The sequence below is a fragment of the Eschrichtius robustus genome, chromosome 7, assembly GCF_028021215.1.
Source record: "Eschrichtius robustus isolate mEscRob2 chromosome 7, mEscRob2.pri, whole genome shotgun sequence".
Lineage (NCBI taxonomy): Eukaryota > Metazoa > Chordata > Mammalia > Artiodactyla > Eschrichtiidae > Eschrichtius > Eschrichtius robustus.
The window spans coordinates 138,744,836-138,772,270 of NC_090830.1; the positions used below are offsets into that span (position 1 = coordinate 138,744,836).

The window sequence follows — 27,435 nt, forward strand, 5'->3', positions numbered from 1 at the left end:
TGGGAGCTGCAGGGTGGTCCTCGAGCCCCAACCCCGCCCACAGCACACACCCACTGCTGCATCCCCGCCCCCGCAAGCCCAGCGTGTCCTCAGGTGTATCTGTCCTCCCACCGCAAACTGCAACTCCTGCTGATACCTGGGAGTTCCCCGGAAGCCCCCTTCCTCACCTCAACCCCGGCACCTCTCGGAGGGCCCCCTTCTGTGCACTCCCACACCCACCTCTCCAGCCCTGCCAACAAGCCACCAGACTTGTGCTGCCCAAGCAGCCTCGTGGGGCCCCTTCTCCCTCTGGTGGATGCCTGCTGGCCCAAGCATCGCCGCCCTGGGCCCTCTTTCTGGACACCCACACCTGCACACAGTCCCCGGGGCACACACTGACACGGCCCACGCGTAGTGCCCCCACCAGCTCCGAGCTGACCCGAATCCCCGCTCCCCGGTGCTGTGTGTCCCCAGTGCCCAGGAAGGGCGCCGCCCAGCAGGCACCTCCGGCACGCTGGCGCCTGTGCTGAGCGGGTGGGCAGCCTCTGGCCAGTCCCCCTCCCAGTGCCTGCAGCGGTGCCTGTTGCCTGGCCTTTCTGCTCCAAAGTCAGCCCCGCCCAGCTCTGGAGAGAGGAGGCTGCAAAGGCCTGGGGCGCAGACAGCAGTCAGGCCCCCTGGGGTCCGGCAGCCACAGGGAGGGAGCGGCTGGGCTGACCCTGGAGAGGTGTCAGGTGGCCGAGGCCTCCTGGTGGGGTCCCTCTCTCCGCAAGGGAGGTCTGGTGTCTGCTGGAACCCAGGCCTTGCAGGGCACAGGCGCTCGCTCTGCTCTCAGGCCTCCCCGGGGGCTGCTTGGGGCCGGACTCTGGCTCATGGGGCCTTGATCCCCAGCCCTGTACAATGCTGGGCGGTGGAGCCCTGCGAGGTCTCCGCGGGCGCCTGGCTCCGCCTGGGCTCCTCTCAGCCGGCTCCCCGCGCGGCGCGGCCGCCGGAGGGCGAGGCCGAGCGGCGCCGCGGCGGCCCCGCTGTCCGCGGCGGCGCCGGGGGTTGCGGCCCCGGCGCAGGTCCGAGCCGGGCGGGCCCTGGACGGCTCGGAGGGGCGGGGCCGGCCGGCGGCGGCGGACGGGTCGTCAGGACAACCGACCGCCTGCTGGTCTCCGGTGCCCAGCCGAGCGCAGCGAGCCCGGCTCAGGGGACCGGGCCGGGACGCGCTCGGGGCAAGGTCACTGCAACAGGCTGGGCCCTGGGGGCGGCCCGCGGGGTCCCGAGCCGCGTGCGGGACGCGCAAGTGCTCAGGAAAGTCGAGAGCTGGTACTGGGCTTGAAGGCGCGTGGGAGCGGGACCCGGGCGGGGGTCCGGCGTCCGCTTGTCCCCTCCACCTCCCACTCCCCCCATCAGCGGCCCGGCTGCGTGCGCCGGGGAGCCCCTGTCTCGCTCGACGAGGAAGGCCATCCTTTCCATTGTGAACTGGCCGCGTGGCGCCCTGGCCCCTCCGGCCGCACCAGGGGTCGCACGGAACCCAACGTTTCCCCGGCTCCCCGGGGTCACGCGACCTAGACTTGTGGACTGATCACCCTCCCTAACCCCGCTGCGGGTAGCCCGGAGCCGAGTGCGCGCCCTCTCGTCACCCAGCGAGGTGCCGAGCACACGGGGGGTCGTCAAGTGCCCCCCCAGGCGGCGAGGTCGAGACTGGGCCGCTGCGGCGGGCCCGCCGGTGTCCCCTCGGCGCCCCGCGTCTCCGCGGCCCGGCCCCGCTGGGCTTCCTGCTCTCGCCGCCGGGACTTCCTCCCCGCAGTACCCGGGTGGCCACCCGGGCGCCAGACCCGGAGGCGGGGAACCCGGGGACACGGGAAGGGAGGGGGGGGCCGGGGCGAGGAGAGGGGAAGACACCCTGGAGCCGGGAGGGGCAGGCGCCCCAGGTGGACCCCCGGCTGGAGAGGAGGGGTCCCTGGAGCCGGGGCCGGGGCAGTTCTCCAGGCGCCGGCTCTCAGGTCCTCTCCGCTGGCGCTCGCGGCCAGCGTCGCCGGGGGTGGAGCGCGGCCCTGCCCCATCCTGCCCCATCCTGCCCGTTCGGTGGGGCTCCGCAGTGCGTCTCCACGCCGAGTGTGGAGGCCGCACGGCCCGGCGCGCGTCTGTGGGCGCGGGTGCCCCGCGCGCCCCTCCCGGCGCCCCCGGCCCGCTCGCGGAGGCCGCCCCGAGCGGAGCTTTGTGACGTCAGGCGGCCGGCGGGCGGCGTCACGCGCGGGGCTGACCCGGCGCGGGGCGGGGGCCGGGCCGGGACGCGGAGCATGGAGCCGCGGGCCGGCTGCCGGCTGCCCGTGCGGGTGGAGCAGGTCGTCAACGGCGCGCTGCTGGTCACCGTGAGCTGCGGCGAGCGCAGCTTCGCCGGGATCCTGCTGGACTGCACGAAAAAGTGAGCGGGGGCGGGGGCGCGGGCCCCGGGACGCCCCCGGAATCCCCTCGGGACACCCCCCGCCCCCCCCCCCCCCCCCAGCGCGCGCGCTGGCCCAGGGCCGGGACTGCTCCGGGGCGGGGCAGCGTGGCGCCGGCGCCCGCTTTCGGTTTCTCCAGCCCCGGGTTCGGGGTGCGCGAGCGCGGCCGCCACTCGGGGGGGAAAAGTGGTTCTCAAAGTCGTCGCGACTTTTCGGGCAGGGGACCGCGCAGCCGGGCGGGAACGGCGGTGGGCGCCGACCCGGACCCTGGGCGCGGCGCGTGGAGCCCGAGACCCCGCGCCCACCGCCGCGCCGCCCGGCTCCGAACTCCGCACGTCTGCCATAATTAACGCACTTTTCTTTGTTCAGACTCACTGTTGAATTCGGCTGTCTTCAGAATTTTCATCCGCCGGGGTGGGGGCAGTGGGTTCAGATGCGCTGCCGCGCTTGCCCTGTCAGTTACTCCCAAGGGGGGGGCGGTGTGTAATGTAATGCCCCCCGCCAGGAGCAGTCGGGGCTGAGGTGGTTAGGATTGCTAGCGAGCAGTTGTGTCCAGCGGCGGGATTTAAAAACACTGTTTCGGGTTGAGGAGCTCTCGGCAGAACAGGAATGAAAAGATACAAGTTTCAGAGCTGTGCTGAGCTCCTTTCGGGAGCCGGGATTCTCTGCTGGAAGGGTCCCTGGGCAGGCGTGGGGGCAAATCCATCCTGAGAGGCACCTGTGTGCCGGCTGCAGGGATCCCTGCAGCGGGAAAGAGTCTCCTGGATACAGTGTCACATGGTAGTGAGCTGTCGCGCAGATAAATGATTAGGCATTAATCAGGCACTAATGTCTTGAGGCTCAGGCTGGGCCTTATTTTGAACCAGGAGCAGTAAACGGCTCCCCTTTGCAAAGGCCCAACTTTTTCCCTCAGTGGAGGCCAGATTTTGTGCCGGCGGCGGGGGTGTGGTAGGAGGACCATCACCTTTCAACGGCCACTCTGCTGGCATTATCTCCTCATTAGATGTGCCAGAGCCATTTATGTGCAAGTCATGTGATTTAACATATGGCCTCCCAGGTGACTGTCGCCCTGCTCTGCGCTGGCTACTGCAGAGGGCGCTCGGTGGGACCTAGTGACCCTCCGGGGCTGTAGCATAGCCGCTTGGAAGCCGCCAAGCCTGTCCCCTGGGGTGGCTGAGGGTCCTCTGCCACCAGTGGCCACCACTTCCTCCACCGGCCTAGTCCTGCCTCTGCTCCTGGGTCTGTGCAGGGCTGCACCCCAGCGCTGCCTGCACAGCCCTGCCTGGCCTTTCCTCCCTGAGAGGGGCCCTGGCAGGAGAGGTCCCCCCACTCTCGTTTTCTGGGCTCCCTGACTCAGGGCAAGGGAGGCTGGGGGTGTCTGTAGAGGCTGCCGGCCCCCCGCCCTTGGTCTCTGCCTCCAGGCAGGGCTCCCGTCCCTACAGCCCGTGGCTAACCTGCTGTGGAGATCTGCACCGCCCCACCCGCTTCCCCACCCCCTCGTGGAAGGAAGCAGGCTCTGCTGGGATCCCAGCATGGGAAGTGGCAGCTGTAGGACGTGTGGGCGGCAACCCTGCCGTGGCCACATAAGGCTGTAACCGGAGCCGCCCACAGAACTGGGCGCTGGGCCTCGGTGGGCACAGCTCTGCCCAGCAGCTCTCCTTTCTGACTTGAGTGGGCTCCCCCCGCCCGCCCCCGGTCCCTGAAGAGACCCTGAGGAGAGACCTGGCCTCTCCCAACCCCTCCGGTGTCTGAGGCTTGGCCCCGAAGCTGCCCCTGTCCCTGCCCACCCCACCTCCCCTCTGCGGGTCACCTCCGGTTTCATCCTGATCCCAGTTTTCTACCATGATATTATGAGTTGCAACGCTCATGTTTACAGCCGGCTTGTCGGACAGGGTCCAGAGGCAGCTTACGACCTGGCCTGGGTGTTTCTGGCAGAGGGGCCCGGCCTCAGGCCTCGGGGGTCCGCAGCACCGACCTGCCTCCCCGGGGGCCGGTTTCTCCTCAGGGCCCACTCCCCCTACCCCATACGTCACGGTGGCAGGGCCGGTCAGTGAGGCCCCATCCCGGGTGTGGGCACTGACAGGCGGGCAGAGCAGCTGGGGGCTCAGATTGCAGGCGCCTGCCCACCTCCTGGGGCCTGTGGGTCCCAGGGCAGCAGGCCGGTGTGCCCGCGGTGCCCCAGTCGGTAGCAGACCAGTCACTGCCACGTGTCAGCACTTCTCGAGCTCGTGGGCAGACCCCGGGGGCCTAGGAGAACAGAGGGGTCCCCCGGGAGGGGCGGTTCACGCGGGCCCCTGGGTCCTCTCCTGCAGCGGTGCCCAGCAACCAGTGTTAATTTGGGGGCACTGGGGCGACAACACCCCTCCCTTGGTGCTCTGGGAGCTCTGGGCTGAACGTCTGTCTGTTCACGGAGGCCAGGCCGAGGTCCCAGCAGGCGCTCAGAGCCGCCGGGCCAGTGCCGAGCTTTGAACCTGCTGACAGGCTGCTGTGTGATCTGAAGCAAGACCCTTGGCTGCTCTGAGTGCCTGTGGCTCCTGCATCCACATTCATTCATTGAGCACCTACTGTGTGCTGGGAAGTGGCCTTAAGTCCCTGGCATAACTGCTGTGGTGCACGGTCCTCCAGTATCTCCGGTGGACGGTGTTCGTCTGACACATAACGATGCAGATGGCCCCGGCCTGCCCTGACCCCACAGCTCCACTCTCCAGGCTGGGGTGCAGGGGGGAGGCCTCTTGTGGGTGATTTGGGGGTGGACCTCTGGTTGAGGACCTCAGGTGGGGTGGCCCAAAGACAGCAAAGTCTCCGAGTGCTGAAGGGATGGTCTCCCGGTCAGTGGGCGTGAGGGCCAGCTGCCTGTCCGGCCTGGCCAATCCGAAGCCTCCGGCCTTGACCTCTAAGTGCGCGTTTCGTAAACTTCCCCAGCGTGAGTCACCCAGGGTGTCGTTATCACACAAGACTTAGGGGCCCCTCTACTGCAAAGGTTGGGTACGGGCCTTTGGGACCCACACCCGCCCGGGGGGCTTGGGACCCAGGCTTCTGGAGACTCAGCTGGCCAAGAATCCCAGCCACGGCCCGTCCCTGGGCAGGAGAGCGCCCCTGCCCCATCCCGGACACACCTGTCCAGGCCCCACTGGGCTCGTCCTCCCTGCCCTTGGGGAGCTGGAGGGACTGAGAGTGCCCAGTGCATCACAGGGTGGTATGACCTGCAGCCAGTGGGCAGGTGCCTCACTCCATGCTCTGCTTTGGACCTGGCCAGCATGGCTGGTCTCTGGAGCTGCTCCACGGAGGGGGTGGGGGGCGTGGGCTGGGGGCCTGGCCTTGTGCTCCTGGGAAGAGGGACGCAGTCACCTGAGTCTTACTGGAATGATGCTGATGGTTCTTCAGCCTTTGGTCCAGGACTCTGGGGGCCAGCTGTGGCGGAGACCCTAGGTTGATAGCCACGGGGGAGGGGCAGGGTCCCACGTGTGGCCCTGGATGAGGGGCCACTCTGGCGTCCAGGCTGCAACTCCCCGTGTCATCCTGCTTTCCGCAGCTCCCTGAGCAGAGGTGGACCTCCGCACGGCAGCCTGACACCCACCTGCCCCTCCCCTCGCTCGGGGCTCCAGCCCTGCGGCCGTCTGTCGGCAGGGCTTTGGGAGAGAGAAACGGCCACCGTGTATTTTCTAAACCAACGCTGGGGCGTACAGCCCGGCCAGCCGCAGGGTGGGCCTCGCCTCGGGACCCAGGCCTGTCTTGGGACTGACTGCAGGCTCTGCCCACAAGGTACCTGCTGCGGGAGGCTGCCCTAGGCACCTGGCCCTGGGCTTTGGCCCCCGGGATGTTTCTGTTCCGGAGCCACGTCTTCTCACCTCTTTACAAGACACCGGGGTGGCCTTTCCCCGTGGGAGGATGAAGAAGGAAGGTCCAGGGCAGATGGGGACCTGGCCGGGGCCAGAGGCTGCCAGTGGGCACCAGAGATGCTTGGGCTCCAGGCCTGCCGAGCTGGGAGGGCGGGGGTGGGTGCAGCATGGAGCGGGGGTGGGGAGGCGCGAGCTCTGGCAGGCGGCAGGGCGCCTCCTAACCATGGGCCCCCCCAGGCCCGCTGCTCTCGGAGGGGCGCTAGGCTGGAGGCACAGACGAGCCCCAGGGACGTGTGGGATCTGAGGCTTGGCCACTGGTGTCCCACCGAGGACTGCAGGCCAGGCCGCTTCTCTCTGGGTCCCTGTGTCCATGCCGGTGACCGTGCCCTCACCTGGGCAGAGCGGTGGGTGACCCTGGGGACTCTGTCTCCTGTTCCCTTGGGGGCAGAACTGCTCTGCTTTGGGGTCTGATCCCTGTAAGCCTCCTGGCTGAAGCTCCCTGTGCGAACTCCTCGCCCGGGCTCGGTCTCCCCAGCCTCTCCTCAAAGCGCAGGCCACCTGCCACTCCCCTAGCTCCCCAAGGACGCGGTGCTGAGGTTTGCGCAGGGCCCCTCGGGTTTCTGCGTGGGCACGTTGGCTGGCCTTGCGCTCCCTGTCGAGGCTGGGCCAGGCCCTGGCTCCGCCCCTGAGTCACCCCTGCGGGGCCCCGTGAGTCCAGACCTTCCGCACCACAGAGGACAGGACAGTGCGGGCATCTGGGTCCCTCGCCCTGGACCTGGCAGGCCATCTCTCTGGCTCCAGGGCCACCCCAGCCCTCTGCCTGCCAGGGCCCTGCAGTATCACGTGTGGGGCTCTGCCAGGCCGGCCAGGGCCTCTGTCCCTGGGTGTAGGCCCACGTGGGCACAGCCCAGCTTCTCCGAGGGGCCTGGCCCCGTGGTCAACCCACAGGCCGCAGTCGGGCCACGCCTTGTGCCTGGAGGTCCAGCAGGCACCCCTCGGCGGACACGTTGCTGAGGTCCTTCCCAGAGAGAGTGGCCTTGGCTGGTGCCATCCCCGCGCCCAGAGGCAGCAGAGCTGGGGCACGAGCACGGACCCCGCCTGTCCCCCGACCCGCTGGTCTCCCTGGTCTCCCTCAGCTTCACTGTCCCATCCGAGAAATGGGAATGGTGATGACGGCGCCTCACGGGGCTGTAGACAGAGGACCTGCTCTGGTCTGCAGCCCGGCAGCCAGGGTCCCGCTGGCCCTGTTTACCCACCGGCAGGCGTGGGTGTGGCCTGGGCAGGGCGGCAGCTCTGGGAAGGAAGTGTCCGAGTCACGGGGCCCGCCGTGGCAGCCGCGGTGCCATTCCACCGGGCCGTCTGCAAGGAACCTCCCCCTCTAGGCTGCAGCCCACAGCCCCGTGGGCAGAGGGGGCATGCATACCAGGGCACTGCTCACAGCCGAGGCCGCCTCCCAGTTTGATCTGCCTGGGTAGGGCGGTGTCGACTGCCAGACCCTGTCTGTGTCTGGTGGGTGCAGGCCCAGCCCACCCAGGGGCCCACAGCTTAGTGCTGTGGCTCAGGTCAGGGCCTGGGTCTCTGGCCGTCCTGAACATGCAGAGACCCCCTGAGGGTTGTGTGTGATCAGTGGGGCAAAAGCTCCCTGAATGGGCCACAGCTGCAGAGTCTTCGGGGCCACCTGTCCCCAGCCTGTGTGTGCAGAGAGGTGGCCGAGAAGACTGCAGAGCCCCCCGGGCCAGCTGGCCGAGGGCACAGTCCAAGCCTAGGAGGGTCCTGGAAGGCAGCTGGGTTGGGGGGTGGGGGATGACGGGAAAGGGGCTGCCCAGGGGTCCTGCTCCTGGGGTCCCCGGGCCCCAGCTGGCAGGAGGGGCTCTGCACCAGCACAGGCGGGCTACTGGGGGGTGAGGAGCAGAGCCCAAGGAGGGGATACGGGCTGAGTCCCAGCGGGGTGACAGCCCAGGGGCCTGGGAAGGTGGGGCGGGGTTCAGATGAGAGGGGGGTGTCGGAGTGAGCCCCCAGTTCATGGCCTGGGTGCCTGTGAATGGTGGGCAGGAAGTGGGTTTTGGGGAGGCCTTGGGAGCAACCCTCCAGCCCCAGATGTGTGGATCTAGCCTGGTGTGTGGGCCCCCTGGGGCATGTGTGTGCACATGTGTGTGGATGCACGCTTGCATGCATGTGCCTGGGTTTAGTTTGCCAAATTCTCAGCCTGTTCTGAATGCCCACGAGGGGCTTGTTGAAGGGAATGAGCCAGGTGTGGGGTCCAGGGCCCACTCTGATGCCTGGGACTTGGGTGAGGTTTGGTGACACACCAGCCTGTCACGCCCCTGGGTGGGGGCTTGTCGCCCACACCTGGACACAGGCAGACTTTTTCCGTGAAGGGCTGGTGGCCATGCGGTGTCTGTCACAGGTGCTCAGCAGTGCCGCAGGGGCCCTGCGCGGGCAGTGGGCGCGGCTGTGTGCCAGTCACACCTGACTTACAAAACCTGGTGGCTGACTTGGCCTGGGGGCCGTGGGGTGTGGAGCCTCTGTGCCCAGTGCCCAACCCGGGGCTGGTGAGAGGGCGGCCGACAGTCAGGGCATGATCCTGGGGCCCCCTTTCCCACCCCTGAAAGTCTCCGCCCATCCTGGTGTGGAAATCATACACGCCTGCTTCCCGTGGTGACTGCAGGAGCCGTGAGACACACCCCGCATGCGGCCTCCGCTGACAGACGTGGTCCGTGGTTCTTGTTGTCGCCATTGGTCGGCTGGGACGTGGGGGCCTGTGGCCGCGGGGGCCGCAGTGGGTGCGAGTCGGGTGGGAACGGCTTGGTCCTTCCAGGGAGAGGGGCCCTTGAAGAGCCACATGCCCACGGGTGATGGGGAGGGGGGGAGGGGAGGAGGGGGGAGGGGAGGGATCGCAAGGGCTGCCCCCCACCCAGCGCAGAATCCCACCTCACAGGGGGCCAAGTCCCCTACCGCTGGCCCGTGGCTGGACGCTCCCCCCCAGGCTGGCCCTACTGCCATCTCTCTCTCTCTCTCTTTCTGTACCCCTCCCCCTCCCCTCTTCTCCCTCAGTCATGGTCACAGGTCACAGGTCACAGGTCAGCCGTCTGAATGAGCTGCATCCTCCATGGCCAAGCAGAGGGCAGGTGGCCGTGGCCCTGGTTTGCTGGACCCTGTAGATGCAGAAGTCATTTTTGAGAAATGACTTCTTTGAGAAACAGCAAAGCTCACTTATCTTTTCTACTCTGATTGAATTACACAAGGGAGGGAGACACTGAGGTACAATATTCTAATCCTCGTTTCTCTTAACTTGGCTCAAAGTCTGTTCTGTGCTTAAAAGTGAAAACTAACAGCTTTTAGCTAAAGCAGTCTTACAAATTAAATCGCACGTGTTTAAAGTTATGTGTGTCACCACCAAAGGAAGGTGTAGCCTGTTTGGGCTTGGCTTTCCTTACTTGGAGCAGTGTGCTTTCCTGTGGCTCCGAGAGCAGTTTGCTGATCAGATGTGACTCCCCGACATTCCCAGCGCGGGGCCTGGGGGTGACGGTCATTGGCTCTAGAAGGGCGCTACTCCCAAGCCATTTGATGCCGGGACACCTGAGTGGAGGCTGCTGGCCCCGAGCTTCCCGGGGAGAGAGTCCCGGCTGGGGGGCCCCGGAGGTGCCGGCCCCACGCTCAGGCTCAGCTGTGGGTCCTCGCGGGAGGGGGGCCTCCTGCTTTCTCTGGCCCCTTCCCATGGGTCACATGGCCTTATCGGTGCCGCCTGGCCCACTCTGTCCTGGAGCTGGAGGTCCTCAGGGAAGGGGCCGGGGGTGCTGGCAGGAGGGGTGGTCCTTCCAGGTCGTGGTGGGCAGGGGCGGCCTGAGTGACACCCTCACCTGAGAGCCGTGGGAACAGGTGGGCCCAACTCAGCATTCAGGAGGGAGCGGGCTGACTCCCAGGCCCGGGGCTCTGGTTTGGTGGCTGACCCCTGTCCTTGCTGGGCCTGGCCACGAGTGGCCCCCACCCCCAGACACACGTCCGGCACCCGGGACCCCGGTCCTATGGGCTGTCCTGGGACTGGGGGTCCTCCCAGGGACACACGTGGGGTCTTCCCTCTGGGAGTGCTTCCCTCAGGGAGGAGGGGCCTGAGTGGGTGAGGCCTGTGAGCGAGGGCCGCTGGCCACACGGCAGCCGGCCCCCCGCAGGCCAGGTCAGGCCCGTCCCCAGGCTTCCTGGGCCCCAGGCCCGCACCGGGTCCTGGGGGGCCTCCAGCTTCGAGCCCGCGTCCCCCCTGTTGCCGCGAAGTGAGCTGTGGATGCTCAGCGCCTGTCGGGCCGACGGTCTCCATGCTGCTCGCTGGTCGCGTGACTTCAGAGAGCGCAGCCCGCAGCTGGGACGCCCCCGGGGCACGTGCTGGGGTGCTTGCCTCTGTTAAAGCCCGGAGATGCCGCTGGGCCCTCCGGGAGCGGGGTCTGCTTGCGGCGGGGCCCTCCCTGTCCTGACTGTCCCCTTCTGTCTCCCCACCGCCAGGTCCGGCCTCTTCGGCCTGCCCCCGTCGGCTCCGCCGCCCCAGGCCCAGGACCCGCCTGTCAACGGCTGCCACGGGCCGGCCCCCACGGAGGGGGACACAGAGGCGATGCAGCTGGGGACAGACCCCCCGCCACCTCCCAGTGGGGACCAGGCCCCTGAGACCGCCAGCCCCGAGCCGCCCCCGCTGCCCGCCGGAAGCCTGCCCCCGTTCCCGCCCTATTTTGAAGGCGCCCCCTTCCCTCCCCCGCTCTGGCTGAGGAACACGTACCGGCAGTGGGTGCCGCAGCCGCCCCCCCGGGGCATCAAGAGGACACGCAGGCGCCTGTCCCGCAACCGCGACCCTGGCCACCTGGCCCTGAGCCCCATCCGCCTGCGGCCCCGCCAGGTGCTCTGTGAGAAGTGCAAGAGCACCCTGAGCCCCCCGGAGGCCAGCCCCGGCCCCCCGGCCACCCCCCGGCCGCGCAGGGAACCCCGGAAGCCTGAGGACCCCGACGGTGGAGGCGACGCCACCGCCAAGAGGAGCAAGAGGGAGAGGCGGCAGGAGGCGCGGGCCCGGGTCCCCCGGAGTCCGGTCATCAAGATCTCCTACAGCACGCCCCAGGGCACTGGCGAGGTGGTGGAGATCCCCTCCCGCGTGCACGGCTCACTGGAGCCCTTCTGCCCCCCGCAAGCCCCGCCTGGAGGCCCGGACCCCGAGGTGCCCAGGGACAGGCCACCCGCCGGGGCCCCCGCCTCCATCCCCAAGCTGAAGCTGACGCGGCCCCTGCCCCCCAGCGCTGCCCCGCCGCCCCCCAAGATCCGCCTGAAGCCCCACCGCCCGGGGGCTGGCGAGCAGGAGCCCGTCTACAGGGCCGAGCTGGTGGAAGAGCTCAAGGGCTGTGGTCGCGGCCCCCGGGCTGGCTCGCCCGCGCCCCTGGCTGACGGCTCTGCCCACTCCGGGCTGGCGGACTCGTCTTCTGGAAGTTCCGGCGAGGACGACGACTGCAAGGGGTGTCCCCGAGGTGAACACGGGAGTGACGGCCTGGCTTTTCTCGCCGCCTGCCCCTGGAGAACTGGCTGTGCCAGCGTGTCGGTGTGGAGCAGCGACAGCCTGGACGAGTCCAAATCGTCCAGCTCAGAAGTGACGTCACCAGATATGTGTGACCTCTCGTCCGGCGACGGTGTGTCTGTGCCGGCCTCGTCCAAGGATGCGCGGCCGACGGTCCCACCGCTGACGGTCAGGCTGCACACGCAGAGCGTCTCCAAGTGCGTTACCGAGGACGGAAGGACCGTGGCCGTAGGGGACATCGTGTGGGGTAAGGTTCATGGTTTTCCTTGGTGGCCAGCACGTGTCCTGGACATCAGTCTTAGCCAGAAGGAGGACGGGGAGCCCTCCTGGCAAGAAGCGAAAGTCTCATGGTTTGGTTCTCCAACTACATCGTTCTTGTCTATTTCAAAACTCTCCCCTTTCTCTGAATTTTTCAAACTGAGATTTAACCGTAAGAAGAAGGGGATGTATCGGAAAGCTATAACAGAGGCTGCCAATGCCGCCCAACACGTGGCCCCGGAAATAAGGGAGCTCTTAACCCAGTTTGAAACGTAACTCGGGTTCTGACCAGGTGAGTGTGTGCATGGAGGGCGGCCTCTCTCCGGCCGTCCCGAGCCTGTGTCTGCGTCTGGGCTGTCCCTCCACCCTGGGCCTCGGTGAGCCAGGGGGACGCAAACGCCCCTGGCCATCTGGCCCGCTGCTCCGAAGGGGGCCGCCTGGACGATCGCCCCGCTTGCTGGCAACATTGTCCAGCTTTTCGATTCACAGAAGAGGTGCTTTAAAAGCAGGCGAGTCGTCGGCCACCTGTTCAGAGAACAGAGCTAGTTTGTGTTTTGTGGTCGTCTTGCAAAGGACCGTAAAAGGTCTCCTTGCTCTTTCATTTCCCTTTGGAGAAAGGAGAGGGTTTTAAAGATGGCGGCTTTGACTGATGGGGCGGTGGTGAGCGCAGGAAGGGGCTTCCTCTCTTACCCACTCTTCCCGGGCTGCAGCCGGGGCCTCCCTCCCCCCCCTCCCCCCCTCCCCCACCTCCTGCTTGCAGGTGCGTCCAGGGGTCTGACTTTGCCGGAAGGAGGAATGTCACTGAGCTGCCTGCCCTCGGAGGTAGCGCCTGTGGCCCAGCACTGCTCTTCTGCTGCCAATGGGGGCTCCCCTCCGTCAGCCGGCACGTGGGTCCTGGACATTGGTGCCGGGGGCTCCAGGCTCCTGGTGGCGGGGCCGGTGCTCTGGGATCTGTCCCTGGGCCAGTGCCTCGCTCTCCGTCTCTGCCCCCAGGAGACCTTTGGAGGACCTCCAGCCACAGGCCTTATGGAGCCTCTGTGGGGCTGGGGGGTGTCACCACCAGGGGTTGGAAGCATCACCTTGTGCTGTTGCCGTGTCACCAGGTGGGGCGGGGCATCACTGTGTGGCATGTCCGGTCACCTCGTGGGGTGTCAGGAAACGGCCGAGGGGCTGAGGGCGTCTGCCGTGAGCTTGCCCTGGGCCCCGAGATGCAGGGAGATGTGGGCGTGTTCTCATCTGGTGGCTGCCACCAGCTCTGGTCCCTGGGCAGTGGGGTGTGTCCAGCAGTCTCTGGCGCTGGTGGTCACTCTTCCCAGTTCTGACTGCCCTCTCTGTCCTCCCCTGGTTGGTCCCGGGCGGGCCATGGTCCCCCGAGGCTCCAGGCTGCCTGGGTGGACCGGAGGGGACATGACAGGGTCCCCTGTGAGGGGCAGCCCGTGGCGGCAGTGGTCTTCCTGGCTCCGTGGCCTCATGCCCACGCCCACAGAAGCAACCGGCATGGCACGGGGGCTGGCCCAGAGGACGAGCTGGGCCTCTGCCTTCGTCTCCGGACCCTCAGGTGACCTTGTCTGGCCTGGCTGTCCTGCTCACCCACCTGTCTGTGCCAGTTTCTCGGGTGACGCGAGTTTTCAGGGCTGGGCAGGGCCAGCTCATGTGGCTGGGGAGGGGCTTTGTGGAGTGCTGGTGCCCGCTCCCTGCTGTGCCGGGCGCAGCGGGGTCCTGGGATTGAAGAAGCAGTGATGAGGGGCACGTCTGGGCCGGGGTCCCTGCCGGGGCTCCTGAGGCCTTGTCCCCACCCCTCCCCCACCTGCTTCCCACGTCACCTCCTGCATGGCTCCCCGGATTCTGGGCACGAACTTCTCCTGTTGGGGACCAGGCACATCCCCCATCAGTTCTGGCCTTCGTGTTGGGGCGTGGCGCCGACCTGGTGGCATCCAGGCAGCTAGGGTCTCAGGTGAGGGCGGCCAGCTCACCTGAGGGGCAGCGGTCCAGAGAAAGTCCAGATGCCCTGGCATCGGGCTTCCTGGGGCATCTCCCTGCTGTGGCCAGGCTTAGGGGTACCCCTGGCTGCAGCCGCGTCCTGCTGGCCTGGGGACCACCCGGGGGGCCCTGCCTCTCTCTGTGCCCTTCTGCTCCCGGCCCCGCCTCTCTGCTCACAGGGCCCAGCCCGTCTTTGGCCTGGTGTCGGGCAGCTCGCCCACGTGCCCCTGCTGTGGGCAGAGACAGCCCCGTGGGTTCAGGGCTCTGCGTATCAGGAAGCAGAGGAGGAATCTCGCCAGACGGGTTTGCCTGCTGTGGGGGCCTGTGCCCCCCGCCCCCGCAGGGTGTGGAGCTTTGGGAGCGTGGCGGGGCGGCCTGGATCCTCTCGGCGCCAAGGCACCAAGTGGTTTTGGCTGATGGACTTTTGGGTTTTGTTTTTTGAGGCTTAAAGACTGAGCTGAGGTTTGTGCCAGCCAGGTGGCTGATCTGCTGGCGTCAGCAAGCCGGGGTCTCGCGCTCAGGTGGGGTCTGCGGTCTCCTGGTGGACAAGTTTGCTTTCAGGTGTCAAGTGTCTGGGGGGCAGCCGTCCAGGCTGCTCCTTGAAGGAGAAGCTGGGAACTGCCCTCACCGGGGACGGTGGGCTTCCCCAGGCAAGCTGAGGGCTGCGGGGCTGGTGCAGGAGGAGGGTCCCGGCAGAGCTTGTGTGAGATGCTGGTGGCAGTGCCCCGTCGTGGTGCTGAGGTAGGGGCCAGGGTCACCAGCGCCCGGGCGCGTCCTGAGAGGAGGAGGGCCCTCCCGGCGGGCGTGGGCCCCCCGGGCCCCCCATGGGAGGGCTGGGAGGCTGGCAACAGGGGCCTGGAGCTCGGCCGGGAGGCCTGCTGGGGAAGGTGGTCCTCCAGGCCCCACCCACCGGCCACCCCGGCCTGGCCCAGCTGACCCTGCGGCCACCTGAGGACGGCTGAGGCGGTGCCAGGAGCTCCTTGGGATTTGGGGTGTCTGTGCTGCCCGCAGGTGTGTCAGGAGAGTCTCAGCAGATGTGGGGCTGGGCCCCTTCCAGGGACGTGTGCCCAGCACCTCTTCCCCGAGAGACCCTGCCCCCTTTGCAGGGCTGCTGGAGGCTAGGAGGACGTTGTGAGAGTCGCCGAGCCAGCCTGGGGCCTTGCGGCCAGGGAGCTGGGGAGAGGCCAGCGGGGCCTGGCTGGGCACAGAGGCTCTGAGCAGGCACCGCCCCCAGGGTGCTCATGTGCCCCAGCGGGGCGCATCTCCCGAGGGCTCCGCACCCTGCCCTGGCCCCAGCAGGCTGGCGACTCTGAGCCTCATTTCCCCGTCTGTCTCCCGGGTAGGGGCTGAGTGAGGGGACTTGTCTGCAGCCGGCTTTCTGGCTCTGCTTTCCCAGGGGTCCTCCCGTGTCCCCCCGGGGGTCCTCCCATGTCCCCCCGGGGTGGGGCCGGGGTTGTGCTCCTGACTGGATGGGCTGGGCAACTCCTGCTGCCCACTGGTCAGGGGGGCGAGGGTCCTGCAGGTGGGACAGGGATGCCCTGAGTGCAGGGCTGGCCCCCCAACCTGACAGGTGACAGCGACTCCTCCCGGGGGTGGTGTGACCCCAGGGCCTCTTCCTCTCAGACCCGGTTACGTGCTTCTTCTCTCCCCACCCACCCACCCACCCACCAAGGGGTCGGCCTACCAGGGACTGAATGCTCTGCTGGATGGGGGACAGAAGTGTGCACAGTCACCGAGACCCTTGTCTGGGGGGCTGGGGAGAGGGCTGTGACTCACAGTCCCCAGATTCGTGCATAATCACGCACAGGAATGTGCTGAGAGGGGACAAGGGCCTCCCAGCAGAGTGTCTGGTGAGGAAGCTGATTTGGACTGGGCATCTGGGAAGGCTTCCTGGAGGAGGTGACATATAGCTGAGATTAGAACAGTGAGCTAATCATGAGCTAATAGGGTGGGGATGAGCATCTGAGGATGCAAAAGGAGCAGCATGTGCTGGGGCCCGTGGCAGAAGGAAGCTGGGCATGTCCTTAGGGGTGGGGAGAGGCCCAGTGTGGGCCTGGTGGCCTGAGGCCCCAGCTGTCGCCTTATTCTCAGAGTAGGGGTGCCATGGGAGAATTTCAAGCAGAAGGTGGATGGTCCTGTGCTCTGGGACAGCAGTGTGGTAGGGGCCCGGAGGCTGGAAGGATGTGCCAGAGGATGGAGGCTCAAACCAGGATGGGGCGTCAGAGAGCCACGGGGAGCAGGGGGCAGAGGTCCAGGGGACGGGCTGGGCTGCTGGGCGCTCCCAGAACTCGGGGACCGCCATGCCCCTCGCCGGCCGTGGAGGAGGTACTCCGGTTGCCGGCATCTGAACGCCTGGGTCTCGGCTGGGAGGAGTCTCGGGGTCCAGCCTCAGAGGAGCCTTGGGGCCGAGTGATGGATTCATGGGATGACGTGGGTGAGGACGAGGCCGTGGGTGAGCATGGATGGGCTGGGGTCTCGCCGAGCCCGCGGGCACCACCCCGGTGAGGGCAGGCGGTGATGGAGCCGTCCGTTACCGGGTGCACGGTCACTGGGAGTGCACCCCGAGGGCCTGGGAGGTGCGGGGACGGGTGCCCCGGTGTCCTGGGAGCCGTGACAGCTCAGAATGCCACCCAATGTTCCAGCCTCTCAGCCCAGTGGGAAATTAACAGGCCCCGTGTGAGCTGGGAGGGTCCAGGGCTGGGGCCCAACCTCCCGTGGAACCGCAGGGGCCCTGGCCCCTTCCCTTCCTGCCTGAGCGGCCGGGCTGCTGGCCAGCAGGGAACTTTCAGGGCTCACTTCGCGGGTAGCTCCGAGCGCTGGCTTTTTTGGTTTCCCTGAGTGCAGGGCACCCTTGGGGTGAGCCTCGTCCTCTATGAGCTTCCTGTGGCGCTGGTACAAATGACCTCACGCTGGGCAGTTGGAAACAACAGAAATCTCTTCCTCCGGTTCTGGAGGCCAGAAGCCCGAAGTCAAGGTGCCGGCAGGGCTGTGCTCCCTCCGAGGCTCCAGGGGAGGGTCCTTCCTGCCTCTTCCAGCTCCTGGGGGCTTGGGCGCTCCCGGGCCCGTGGCCGCGTCACCCAGCCTCTGCCTGCGTGGTGGCGGGGGCCTCTCTGCTGTGATGCGTCCCCCCGCCTCCCTCCGTGAGGACGCTGTGAGGCGTTCACGGGCCACCTGCTTGGCCCAGCCTGATCTGCTCGTCTCAAAGCCCTCACTCCATCACACTGGCCGCACCTGTCCCACGGAAGGTGACGTCCCGGGTTCCAGGGCTGGGGCCCCACTCGCCCACTGCGTCCTCCGCCCACTCAGCGGGCCCGTGTGGTCCGTGCACAGCACGTGCGGGGAGGCCGTGCACACGGGCCGGCGGCGGCACCAGGGCCGCTTTCGGCTTCACAAGGTGACTCTCCCGGGAAATAGAGACATCCGCGGGAAGCCAGCCGGGTCCCGTGCCGCCCGGCTGCTGGCGGCCACCCGCCCCGCCCCGCCCCGGAGTGCTGACTCGGCGTCCGGTCCCCAAGCGGAGGCGTCCAGATCCTGTCTCCAGGGGCCGCTGCCCTCCTGTGCCTCTCCTAGAACGGTATCCTCGAGGCGAATGCCCCAAACGGGCTTTTCTCTCTTCCCGTGCTAAATAAAGATGTACTTCTGCTTCTCAGCTGACTTCCGCGTTGCTTTCAGGGAGCTCAGGTCCTCTGTGAAGGTTGTAATTATTTTGTTCCAGAGGAAACTAAGGCCTGTAATTCCAAGGCTGCTGCAGTGGCTCAGGCCCCGCCCCCTCCCCGCGGCCTCCCCAGGTGGGTGCGCCGGGACACAGGCCCGGTGTGTGCAGTCGCTCTGCTGGGGTCCCTAGCGGGGGCGGGACTTCTCCCAGCCTGGGGGAGGGGCTGCGGGCCCCCTGGGCTGGGCCTGCCGGGCCCAGTGCTGCCCCCCCCACTGGTGAGATGCCTTAACCACTCTTTGCCAGGGGTCCCCACCGCCAGCTCCAAATACTCGGCCCTGTTCCTGTCCTGCTTCTTCCCCGCTGGACGGAGCACCTACGCCAAGGTCGGAGGTCCCGGAGCACACGGGGAGGGGCCCGAGCTCTGCGCTCCTGCGCCATGGGATTGGGGTGCGACCCCTCCACGGGACGGTGGTCCCTCAGCTGCCCGTCGGGAGGCCCTTCTGTCCTGGTGACCTGATCAGCTCCTTAGCCATCCTGCAGTAACACTTTGGTCACCTTTAGATGCGGTCTTACAGAACAGACGGACGAGCGTCTGAGTCGGTTCCAGCACCTTGCGGCGTGACCCAACGCGTCTGTCGTAAACATGGTGGACTGCCCTCAGTCCAGGCGAATGTCCTCTTTGACGCCCAGATCGTCCCATTGCTGGCCATGGGCTCATCGGGCCACCTGACGACCACAGCGGTCTCTGGCAGCGGCCTTGCTTTCTGCCAGGACTCGGGATTCTGGGTCACCGTGGGCATTTCTGGCCCAGACCCAGGGTCAGCCGTTTCCCGAGGAGTCCCGGGTCCCCTCAAGGGGACTGGTATCCAGCCGCTATCCTGCCTGGGCGCGAGGGGTGCCGGCTGCTGGGGTCACACTGTTTCCAGGTGGTTTCTTAGGCTTTGCAGTTAACAGACCTTGGAATTTCTTTCAGGAGAAAAGAAATCATGACTTCACACTGATTTTTCTAATTCAGATTTTTGACTTCTTCAACTTTCATATTTGCATCTTTATCCCCTTATACTGAAGATCTTGGTTCTTAGCGATATTAGCACAATAATTTTACGTGCAAAAGTTAATATATGTCAAATATTTAATATATGTAGACTACATCACGTATGTAATCGTTTCAGACAGTGATGCCGCCAGCTTGCCCGTGGGCCTACACCAAGCTTTGCTTGCAGGCCTTTTGTCCCTGGGCTCTGGCCCTTCGGGGGACACGTCAAATTCCTGTTTCAGAGTTATCAACACCCCTCCGTGGTTGTCATGACCGCAGGCACCGTTAGGGTCACTGAGTTCCTTTTTTCGTTCCATCTGTAGAGATTCCTTTACATTTCGATTCCGTGCACATTCCCAAGGGTCCCAAGTCAGCCTGACCATCGTCCCGGCCCCTCCGTGCTGACCTCCTCCTGCAGGCCTCCTTTCTGCCGTGTTCGCCTGTCCTTGTGTTTGCAACGGAAGCAGACACGCAGGGCGCCCCTCCCCAGCTCTCGGCTCCGTGTGGCAGAGCTGCAGTGCCCACCCACTCTGTGCCCGGTGGCCACCTCCTCAGGGGCTCTCTCCTGAGCACCCCATGTACGGCCGTGACCCCAAGGAACCCCCAGAGCTTGGGATCCTCCATCCCTGCATCTTTGTTTGTCACGGCTCCTTCACAACCCACTCCTTCGTTCTTTGCTGTTCTGTTTGGGGTCTCCCCTTCGAGGAAGTAAGTTCCTGCACACCCAGACCCACGCGCTGCCTGGCACACGGTAACGCACATGGGGGCCCGGCCTGCGCGCGGCCCTCCCCCGCCCTGCCCTGCGCCAGGTTCATGGCACTCTGCACGCTGGGCTGCATCGCCAGGAGGGGGCCCGTGGCGCCCTGTCCCACAGGTGGGGAGACCGGTCCCCAGGGAGGCACAGTCAGGGTTTGCTCCCAGGCCAGGCTCTCCCCTGTGCATCTGGCAGCCCCTGGCCCTGGAGAGGCAGAGCCGGATGCCTGACGCGTGCCTCCCCCCACGCCCTCAGCACCTCGGGCGAGGGGAGACGCTCCCCAGCCGTGGAGGAAGGGGCCTGGGAGGATGGTGTGGCTCCGGGCGGGTTGGCATCTGCCCCATCATGTCTCTGGGTTAAGAACCCTGAGCTGGAGGTGTCCACACCTGGTCTACACAGCAGATCTGGATGGAGGGGGCAGCGCTGGCTGGGAGAAGGGGCCTCCTGGGCCTCTGGACCAGGAGGTGGGCCACGTGTCAACCCTCTGCGTATCCTGGGGAAATGACGTCAACAACAGCTTTCCAGCGCTCCATCCCGGAGGAGCTGGCGCTCCTGGGAACTGTCCCCTTCCCCTCCCTGTGTCTGGGCTGGAGACCCCAGGTTGGGATGTACTGCTGGGAGCCCAGGGTGGTGTGGCCTCTGCCCCACGGCACCCTCGTGGGGAGACCCGGCTCAGGTGTTGCTCACGAGGTGCATCGGCGTGTCCCCGTGCCGGAGGCGCCCTCCCGTTGGGTGCCCTGGTGCCTGGAAGCTTCCCGGTTAACCTGCTCCCAGCAGGCAGGAAGTGGTGGGGGCCGCCGGGGGAGCCACGTTCGGTGCACGTGGCGTTCGCCTCCCAGTTCGAGGGGCCTCCGGCGTCGTGGCTCCCCCCTCAGACGCCTGGGCCCCCGGGCAGCTGTGGGACCGCATGGCCTGCCCCTTCCGGTCAGGGCTGGGGCGGACCTGATCCCTGGGGTGCTGGCCACGGGAGGCGGGGGATGCTGGGGCGTTGCGGGGCCCTTCCAGGACCCAGGCTAGAGGGAGCGCCACCTCCAGGGATGTGAGGGCAGGAGGGGCCTCCGGGCCAGGACTGGGCTGAGTGGCACTGGGGCGAAAGGGGTGAGGAAGCCTTGCTGGGCAGTGGAGTTGGTTCCTAGCCAGTAGGTGTCTTCCTCCTGGGAAGAAAAATGCGCTTCTCTCTAGAGGACCACCAGCAGCCTCTTGCCGTGGTCTGTGCCCTTCCCGCAGTTTCTAGGTGGGGTGGGGGACAGCAGGGCCGGGGTGCTCTGAGGGGCAGCTCAGGCTGTCGCGGTGAAGGGACGGGGACCACCCCGCCCAGAGGGAATGTCCCATTATTAAAGAGGGGCCGGTGCGTCCCAGGCAGAGGGCCTGTCTTAGTCTCGGGGGCATTTCCCTGGCTGATCAATCAAGAAGAAAGTACAGGGAAAGTCCGGGTTTGTCCCCAGAGTTAGGAGAACCCCTGCTGTCCTCACAGAGGCCCAGGCCAGCCTGAGGGCTTCCGAGAGCCGGCCCGCTGGCTGCCCCAGGCCGGGACCCATCCCCCTGGGGCCTCTGCCTCGGGGCTTCTGCCTGACCACCAGGGCTTCGGTCATCGCTGCTGTCCCGCGTCCGCGTCCTCTCCGTGCCCCCCACCGCCCCTCCTTGCCTCTCCTGGGGCCTCTGGTCGCTGGGGACTCGGGGGTGGGAGGGCCCGGCAGCCACCACAGGCGGTGAGGACGCTGCCTGGTGTCCGCTCTGTCCTGGGGCACCTGCAGAGGGGAGACCACCAGCGTCAGGGAGGGCCTGTCCCCAGGACTGGCATGTGGAGGGGGTATTTGGCAGCTCAGACAGTTTGGGCAGGAGGCGGTTGGGAATTCGAGAACAAGGTCCAGGATTTTGTTTTATGGTTTCCGCCTTTTTCTTTGCCAAGGGCAGTGTCCCCGGAAACCTGCTGCTGGCAGACACTGCAGAGCCTTTCCTGGAGCCGACCGTCTGCCCAGCCCAGGGTGCTCCCGGAGTGGGCGGCCTGTCTCAGGCACTGATGGGCAAGACAGACCCGGCTGCGGGTGCTGGGCCCCGGGTCCTGGGTTAGGGAGGGTTCTAGGCCCCAGGTTGGGGAGGGTTCTCGGCCCTGGCTTAGGGCTCTGGGCCCCGGGTCCAGGTGTGGCTTAGTGGACGTCATGCCCAGAGGCTCCCGCTCTCAGGGGTGCCCCGAGACTGGGAGCCCGCCGCCCTGGGTGGACGAGTTTCCTTAGCGGGGCCTTCGCGCTACACTCAGGACTTAGAGGTCTTTCCCGTGTTTGCTCAGGTTCCTGCCCGGGCCACATGCCTTGCATCCCTCTGGAGATGGCTCTGGAGCCCCCAGCCCTCTCCATCCGATGCTGAGCTGCTTCTTTGGACCAGCCTGGGGGCCGTGACCGAGCTCCGAGGCGATCGGCAAGCACGGGGCGGGGGGGATGGCCGGAGAGGGGTCCCTCCGGCACACCCCAAGTTGGGCTCCTGGCCGGGAGCTTTCCTTGGAGCCCTGGGGGAGGGGGATGACAGGTTGGAGCCCGACGACCGGCTGCGGCTGGGGCGAGTGTGCGGTCCAGTTTGCTGTGGTCACTGCTGGTGTTTCTTTCCTGGTCGTTGGAATCCTGGGCGCTTTGGATAAGGAGCAGGACGGCGGCTCCCCTTCCCCACCTGCCAACCGGGCCACTAGGCCGCGGGGTCACTGCTTTCAGACCTGGGCAGCGATGGTGACAGGAGAGGCTTGTCTGCCCTGAGGCTTTGCCAGCCCTTCTGCTGACGCAGGGCTCAGGGCTCACAGGCAGCCTCAGGGATGGTGGAAGGCGTTTGCATTTCTCTGCGCAGATGCATCTCCTGGATTCTATATTTTAAAGATAAGTGGAAAAAGGCTTTGGTTCCTATTTCACATTATAGTAAGATGTTCCTGAACACGATATCTTTCCACTGAATTTTTATTTGTAGCAGTGTTACATATGCTCATGGTTTGAAAGCCCACTAGTAACATGAAATGTGTAACGAAAGGATTTCTCTGCACATTCCTACACTTATCTTGCTGTTTCTTCTTTCGTGATTTCTCAGCTGAAGCCTTCTTTATGGACTTTTTTCCCTGTGGAAAAGGAAGATTTTGCAACCTCATAACACCCCCTTTTCCTGCCACACGAACACACAAACATGATTTCTGGCTAAATCAAGATTCAGTGTTGATATTAAAAATTGCAGCTTAGGGGCTTCCCTGGTGGTCCAGCGGTTAAGACTTCACCTTCCAATGCAGGTTCGATCCGTGGTCGGGGAGCTAAGATCCCACGTGCCATGTGGCCAGAAAAAAAAAAAACCAAAACATAAAAAAAAAGAAGCACTATTGTAACAAATTCAATAAAGACTTTAAAAATGGTCGACATCAAAGAAGAAATCTTAAAAAAAAAATTGTAGCTTATCCATGTAGATAATCATGAATATATTTTGTTTTTCTTCAGATCTGTTCTCTGCAGAGTTGAATTTGCCTCATTTGGGGTTGTTTGTATATAATCAGTTATTGGTTCCCAGGTCTCTGAGAGAAATCGAAACCTCTCAGTGCCTTCAGACACGTAGGGTATTTGTCTCAGTTTATGATCACTCTGTGAACAAACTTCCCCAAAACACAGTGACTTCAGACAACTCTGCTTGGTTATTTCTCATGATTGTGTGCGCTCCCGGCCAGTGGCGTTGGCCGGGCTGGAGTGTCTGCGGGACTCCTCGCCTGCCCGAGGCCTCGGCCGGGGTGGCCGGCACCTCCCCTCGCACAAGCACGCATGTACGCCCGGGCCCTCCACGTGGCTGGCGTGGCAGTCTCAGGGCATTCGGGGTCTTGTCACAGCCGCTCACGGCTTCCAAGACTGCAGAAGCAGACGCCCGCTCTCGGGGCTGGGCCAGGCCCCGGCCGGCATCTCTCCCTTCTCCTGTGTAGGAGCGCCTCATGGGTTCGGGTACACCTCCCCTGCGGGGGGGAGAGCAGCCGGCTTTGTGGCCGGCAGCCCCCGTGTGCTCTGCCTGTTCTCGCTGGACTCTAGGCACCTGGCCTCTCCCTCCCCCTCCTTCCAGGCTCCCTCCTTCCCAGAGCCTCCTGTGACGGCAGAGCTGCGGTGTGGGGAACACTTTCCCCCTGGCTTGCGGGACTTGGGGAGACGCCCCTCCTTGAGATCCCACTGCCTTCTTTAGGGAGGGGTTGGCCCTGAGACGCTGGGCTGCGAGGTCCGCTGTCCGAGGTCCGCTGTCCCTGCTCGAGGATGACCACCTGGTGGTCAGATGGGAGGCGGGGACAAGTCAGGAAGCAGCGCTGAAGCCTGGGCTCCCCGTCAACCTGGGAGAGGACTTTCTTGTCCAGGGTCTGCCCTCTGCCCCACCCCCGCCCACCCCTGACCCCAAGGGGGTCTCTTTAAGCCAGGAGGGTGCATCTGGTGGGGGGCGGGGCTCGTGGCTGGGGGCGGGGCTCCAGGAGTGTCAATCACTCCTCACACTGGGGCCTTCTGAGCCTTGAGCCTGGGGCATGTGCACAGCCATCAGCCCCCCCACCCCAAACCCCCAGTCACTCACAGCCGGCAGGACCCAGAACAGCTGGCCTGCCTTCAGCCCCTGTGTGCCTGGCCCAAGGCTGCGGGGCTGCAGGACAAGCCTGTGGTCTGGGTCCCTGGGCCACTGAGGATCCTGCACCTTCCCCGGGCAGTTCAGGGCCCCTGGTAGGTAGGGTGGGCACGGGGGGATGCAGGGGTCAGACACCTGCCCCAGGAGAGGGGCAGGGGCACCAAAGGAGGCGGGACTCCCAAGATGGTGAGGGCTGGGTGAAGCTGAGGGACCACAGAGCCTGAGGGAGAGGCTCAGAAGAGCTGGGTGGGCGCCCTGGCCTGGTGCTTGGACTCCAAGAGGCCTGCCCCCCGGCACTGGACCCTGAGGTAACCTGTGTCCCTTTCTGCTTCCCCCCAGGTCACAGACAATGAGGGCATGGCTATTCCCCTGCAGCTCCTGACTTCAGGGGTGTCCTCTGCACCCCCGCTCCGTCCCAGGACCCTGCAAGCCTTCTGGCCGGCTGCGCGCAGAGACCCGGCCCGCGGGGTCAGCCTGGTTCAAGGCCTCCGGGGGCAGCAGGTGCGTCTGGCCACGAGGACAGACCCCCGGAGCACTGCGACTCCTCTTGGCCAAATGTATTTATTCCCCCGACGCAGACTTTAGCTTTTCTGGTTTGTGAAGAGCCAGAGCCCAGCGGCAAGGGTGGCCTCCAGGGTCAGGGCGCCCAGGGGAGCAGGGCCACCTCACCTCCCTGCTGGCTTCGGGACAACCCAGCCCCGGGCGCACGGGGTCTCTGTGCGCTTGACAACCGGCCGCCTCCCCATCCCCGTCCCCCTCCGTGTTCGTCCAGAGCGTAGGTCCCGCTGGGCTCCCCGCACCAGCCCCAGGGCTGCCCTGTCCCCCTGTCCCGTGCGGGGGTGATGCAGTCAGACTTCAACGTGAGAAGGATAAAAACCTCGCCTGTTCTTTGTAAGAGGGCGTTCCGTACCCCTTTGTGTCACTCTGAAGACCAAAAAGCAAAAAGAAAGGTAAAGAAAATGAGTTCTGCTCTTGGTTTAAATGTAAGAGAACAAAGAGGTGTGCAAGGAAGTCACCCTGGCTCGGGCGCATCTGTGGTGCTGGGGGACCCTGGGGCAGCGCTTATCGCGTGGACAGTGCGGCTTTGGGGACGGGTCGCTTGCAGTCCTCCTTGCCCGTGGGCCGGGTCGTTGTTCTGGCTGCTGCCGCACCTCGTCCGGCCCCCCTCAGGGCTTTCTAGCTGGCACGACTTTCCCAGGCAGGACGACGTCTCAGGAGGTGGAGAGTTTTGCTCTGGTTTCTCCCTGTGAAACCTCGACCCCCTGGTTTCCTGGTCGGCTCCTTCAGAGCCGAGGGACATCCCAGAGGGGACGGTGGTGCCTCTGCCTGTTCCTGGCTTTACTAGAACATTCGGGGTGTCCCCGCACCCAGCAGGACCTGCTCCTGGCCAGGCCGGAGGTCCTCTCCAGGATGGAAGAGGGGTGGGACTCCCCTCCCCGTGGGGCCTGGGGTTCTGGGCCTGACTCTTGGGTGCCGGTAGCGGGAAGACGGTGATTTTCAAACGTTTGGAGCATCAGAGCCCTTTTCTCAAACAGAATCTTACCAGAATAAACCCCCTAGGAGGAGCTCTTCTGGTCCAGGCCCTCCCACCCTGAGACCCCCCCCAGAGGAGGCAGGGGCAACCTTGCATGAGTCCAGGAGGGCAGAGAGGGGGTGCAATCCTTCGCCTGCCCTCCCCAACCCAGGGAGCCCCCTTATGCCCCTGCCCTGAGGGTCCAGCAGAGCCAAGGCCCTGACTTGGGGCAGGGCAGCCTGGCCTCCGTGTGCAGGCCAGAGGGGCCGTCCAGACCCTCTGCGCCCGCGGTTGCCCAGAGCTGTTCCCCACCTCAAGCCCCGCTCTGCGGCCTTGGTCCTAGACGGCTCCCTTGGGGGCCAGGGGCTGCCATGCCCACCTTGAGGGAGACGCGGCTGCCCTGGGATGAGGCCTGGACTTGGGGAGGAAGTGCCGACGCAGAGAGAGACAGGGTGTTCTCTGTAAGCGAGGCACTGCTCCGTGGAGAAACGCATGTCTCAGAGTGATCTGGACCCCGGTCCCCCGAGATGGCAGCCTGCCCTGGGCACGTTCACTCCTGACTACCGGCCTGGCTCTCCCAGCCCGGGTCTCCCAGCCCCTCCCTGCAGGCCAGCGCAGCAGGACCAGCCCCAAGGTCAAGTGCGAGGATGGCCACCAGCACATGGGGCTTTGGAGCTCCACAGACAGACGGGGGACCGCCTCTACAGGAGACACAGGCAGTCCCTTGCCCTGGACTCATCCCTGGACCATCCCAGGCCAGCGCCCTCTATGGTCCAGCTGGGCCCGGCCCTGATATGACCCTCAGGCCTGCAGGCTCCCCGGTCCCTTGACCACCCTGCTCCTGATGACCTGATGCCGCCTGGTCCTGCTCTGGGCACTCTCCTGCCCTGGGCTGGGGGGCCTCTCCATGCCATGGCCCCAAGGCTCCCCTCCAGCCACCCACTGCTCAGACACCCGGGGAACCCAGGATGGGGCTGCCCCCACTGAAGCCTTCAGGAGGGCGGCTAGGCCGGAGGGGCTAAAGGGGAGCCAAGTCCTGGCCATTCCTGCCCCAGGTCTTTACACACCCCTGCCAGCTGGGGTGCACTGTCCCCTGGGACAGACAGAAGTTCTAATTGAAAGGGAAGGCAGCCTTTTTTTTTTTCTTCAGTCTTTGTGACTGTTTCTTTAAGCAGCAAATTGATCATGTTTTCTTGCCAGTTTGATTTCATTGCATCTCACCACGCCCTTCTGTGTGACCCTCATTCTTCTCAGGACCCAGGAGGTAGGACCCTCACCAAGAGCTGGCCCCCAGATCTGGGTTGATGGCTGGCCCCTGGTGATATCTGGGATGCCACGGTGATGTCTGACCCTCAGCTCCTTACCCCCACTGGCCGCCCCCCCCAGAGGCTGGGCACAGTGGCTGTAGGAAGGGAGTGGGCCTCCAGGGGAGTGGGCACCTTGGGGGGGGGCGGGGTGGGAAAAGCTCAGTGGAGCAGGAAGGCCCCTGCCATTCTGGAAGGGGCTGGGGAGGGGTCCTCTCAACAGAGGGACCCCACAAGCACGTCCCAGGCAGGAGGGGCCGGTGTGCTCAGGAGGGGAAGGGCAGGGAGGCCGGGCTGTCAGCGGAGCCGAGGGAGCCGTCTGGGGCCCTCCTGACTGTGGGTCCCAGCTTCCCACAGGTCTCCCTACGGGAGCTCGTCTGCTCCGAGAACAGAGCCGGCCGGGCCTCCCTCGTGTCCCTGTGGGGAGGGTTCTGACCCCTTAGCCTTCCGGGGACCGGGGTGGGCCCCGTGTGGAGCCCGTGGGGAGCCCTCGCCCCGCCCCCCGTGGCCTTCCAGCCTCCAGCCCCACAGGTCCCTGCAG

General features: G+C 65.7%; 1 protein-coding gene across 3 annotated transcripts; it reads left to right on the top strand.

Moving 5' to 3' along the window:
• Nucleotides 1-1,097: 1,097 nt before the first annotated feature.
• PWWP2B (PWWP domain containing 2B) lies at nucleotides 1,098-27,065 on the top strand. 3 transcript variants are annotated; one of them, XM_068548798.1, is made up of 3 exons: nucleotides 1,098-1,198; nucleotides 10,742-12,339; nucleotides 24,417-27,065. In XM_068548798.1, the coding sequence occupies exon 2, from the start codon at nucleotides 10,848-10,850 to the stop codon at nucleotides 12,321-12,323; it is 1,476 nt and encodes a 491-aa protein (XP_068404899.1). In that variant the 5' UTR covers nucleotides 1,098-1,198; nucleotides 10,742-10,847; the 3' UTR covers nucleotides 12,324-12,339; nucleotides 24,417-27,065. The 3 variants fall into 3 exon arrangements, with proteins under 3 accessions (XP_068404899.1, XP_068404898.1, XP_068404901.1); XM_068548797.1 differs by lacking the exon at nucleotides 1,098-1,198 and adding an exon at nucleotides 2,250-2,389; XM_068548800.1 differs by lacking the exon at nucleotides 1,098-1,198 and adding an exon at nucleotides 2,250-2,389 and having other exon boundaries at nucleotides 10,742-12,036.
• Nucleotides 27,066-27,435: the final 370 nt, after the last annotated feature.

Bases quoted from the DNA above. Each gene is read 5' to 3' on its own strand.
- PWWP2B (XM_068548797.1), top strand. From the start codon at position 2,265: ATGGAGCCGCGGGCCGGCTGCCGGCTGCCCGTGCGGGTGGAGCAGGTC. The intron at 2,390-10,741 runs GTGAGCGGGGGC...CCCCACCGCCAG, and splicing joins CTGCTGGACTGCACGAAAAA to GTCCGGCCTCTTCGGCCTGC.